Below are 2,137 nucleotides of genomic sequence, written 5' to 3'. Positions count from 1 at the left end.
ATATATATATATATATATATACTTCTAAAACATCGCTTATATAATATATGTTTAATTATATAAGTAAGAGCGTACTTTTTAGTCTTACCTTGAACATTTGAAGGGAAGAAAAAAGTAAGAAGTTTTTATGGTCTTTTTAAATTAATTATTTACGTCGATACACGTTTTGATAATTAATTTGTAATTGTAGGTATATATATAAGACTATTTGGATCTAGTAACTTAAGTCTTCATTAGCCACTGAAAAAAGAAAAGGTCTGAAGAGAACTGAAAGATCGAAGACAAGAAGTCAAGAAGATGGTGAGGGCTCCATGTTTTGATAAAAACGGAATCAAAAGAGGTGCATGGAGCAAAGAGGAAGACAACAAACTAAGAGCTTACATACAGATATACGGCCATTCTAACTGGCGAGAACTTCCCAAGTTAGCTGGTTAGACCCACTTCCGAAAAACTTGAAAATTTTTTAAATGATTAATTCTCCTGTCTTACTTTATATTGTTCTTTGCTTTTCTTGTTTAGGTTTGTCTAGATGTGGGAAAAGTTGTAGGCTGCGATGGATGAATTATCTACGCCCAAACATGAAACGTGGTAATTTTACAAAAGAAGAAGAAGATGTCATTGTAGGTTTACATGAGAAGCTTGGAAACAAGTAAGTTCAAACAATTTTGATACCTAGATTACGTTTATTTGATAGAGGAATTGTTGTTGATTAATAAAATTTGGTTATTATATCTACAGATGGTCAACGATGGCCACTCAGTTACCTGGAAGAAGCGACAATGAAATAAAAAACCATTGGCACACACATCTGAAAAACCAGGTCCGAAAAGATCAAACTGTGTTAAAGATCGAACAATTTGAAACCCTTGAACCTTTTAAAGCTACTCCCAGAGGATGTCAACAGGTGAAAAAACCCAACTTAAAAACCCCACAGGAAGTTGAAATTTTATTGGCAGTCTTAACATCAGAATCACCATCATCTTCTTCAACAAGTGAATCTTCTCAATGTTCTTTGAGTGTATCAGATTATGAAGTTCCTTGTGACGACGCTACACCACAGTTTTCTGAGCCGGCCGGAAATTTATGGTTTGATCAGCTATTTTTACCCGACAACAATGGTGTCGTATTATCAAGTGAGACCATGTTCTCACCTTTCGGCTTGACCGACGACAATCTCATCTCTAAGACTTCTTTCCCGGATCACATCATGGATGATGTGCATTTATGGTCAACCATAGATTTATATTTGTAATCAAAGTCCATACATTAATTAGTCGTGCATTGTCAACCATAGATTTATTTGTAATCATATCATTTTTAAACTCTATAATATAAACTAGGCTCATGTTAAAGGGAATGTACAAACCAATTTGATGTCCTGGTACAAAAATGGACATAAAGTCTTTAAAATCCAAGAAATTATGGTCAAATAACTAAAATTAATTAAAAATGATGTACGAAATGTAGAGCTACTAATTCACTAAAAGTTATGTTTATTTTCAAATTACTAAAATTAATAAGAATGTTTTTGGATTATTCCAATTATTGATTCTTTCCTTATCTTATTCATGTAATTTTAGTCCTTTATTGTGTTTCTTTTTTCTTAGCCTTGAGGATAAGATCTCTCATTTCCTTCCTCTGTATATATTATATTCCCCTGTAATGAATGAAGAGAGAATTGACTTCTTACTACCATCACCCGTCGGACTATCCGAGGCAAATGCATGTGAATGAAACATTAAACGAAAACAACTATCTTGATTGGGTTCAAGAAATGGAGAATTTTCTGTTTGCGAAAAATAAAATAGGGTTCGTTGACGGAACCCTTCAGAAACCAGAGAAGACACACGCTAATCACATGGGGTGGCTTCAATGCGATGCCATGATTAAAGGGTGGCTGACTACAGCCATGGAAAGGGAGATCAGATCTAGTGTCAAATACGCTAGCACTGCCGAAGAAATCTGGAACGACCTCCGTGAACGCTTCGGGAAGGAAAGCGCACCTAGGGCGTATGAACTAAAACAACTTCTCACAACAACTAAGCAAGACGGGGCTTCTGTTTCTACATATTACACCAACCTAAGGGCACTTTGGGACGGGATAAGTTCAGTTTTTAATATACCCAAATGTTCTTGT

At 35.0% G+C, this 2,137-nt stretch overlaps 1 protein-coding gene across 1 annotated transcript; it reads left to right on the top strand.

Annotated features, from left to right (window-relative positions):
• The first annotated feature begins 223 nt into the window (after window positions 1-223).
• On the top strand, window positions 224-1,357 carry LOC145162465 (uncharacterized). The gene is made up of 3 exons (XM_079081607.1): window positions 224-430; window positions 520-649; window positions 739-1,357. Exons 1-3 carry the CDS (start codon window positions 298-300, stop codon window positions 1,250-1,252), a joined length of 777 nt encoding a protein of 258 aa, XP_078937733.1. The 5' UTR covers window positions 224-297; the 3' UTR covers window positions 1,253-1,357.
• The last annotated feature ends 780 nt before the right edge of the window (window positions 1,358-2,137 follow it).

Source organism: Lactuca virosa, chromosome 3 (genome assembly GCF_052849685.1).
Source record: "Lactuca virosa cultivar CGN04683 chromosome 3, Lactuca_virosa_CGN04683_v6, whole genome shotgun sequence".
Taxonomy (NCBI): domain Eukaryota; kingdom Viridiplantae; phylum Streptophyta; class Magnoliopsida; order Asterales; family Asteraceae; genus Lactuca; species Lactuca virosa.
The sequence above is the reverse complement of the archived record's forward strand: the minus strand, read 5'-3'. Positions and strand labels throughout refer to the sequence as shown.

Excerpts from the sequence above, each read along its gene's own strand:
- LOC145162465 (XM_079081607.1), top strand. The coding sequence starts at position 298 with ATGGTGAGGGCTCCATGTTTTGATAAAAACGGAATCAAAAGAGGTGCA. Across the intron at positions 431-519 it reads AGAACTTCCCAAGTTAGCTG|GTTTGTCTAGATGTGGGAAA; the intron begins GTTAGACCCACT and ends TTTCTTGTTTAG. Across the intron at positions 650-738 it reads CATGAGAAGCTTGGAAACAA|ATGGTCAACGATGGCCACTC; the intron begins GTAAGTTCAAAC and ends TTATATCTACAG.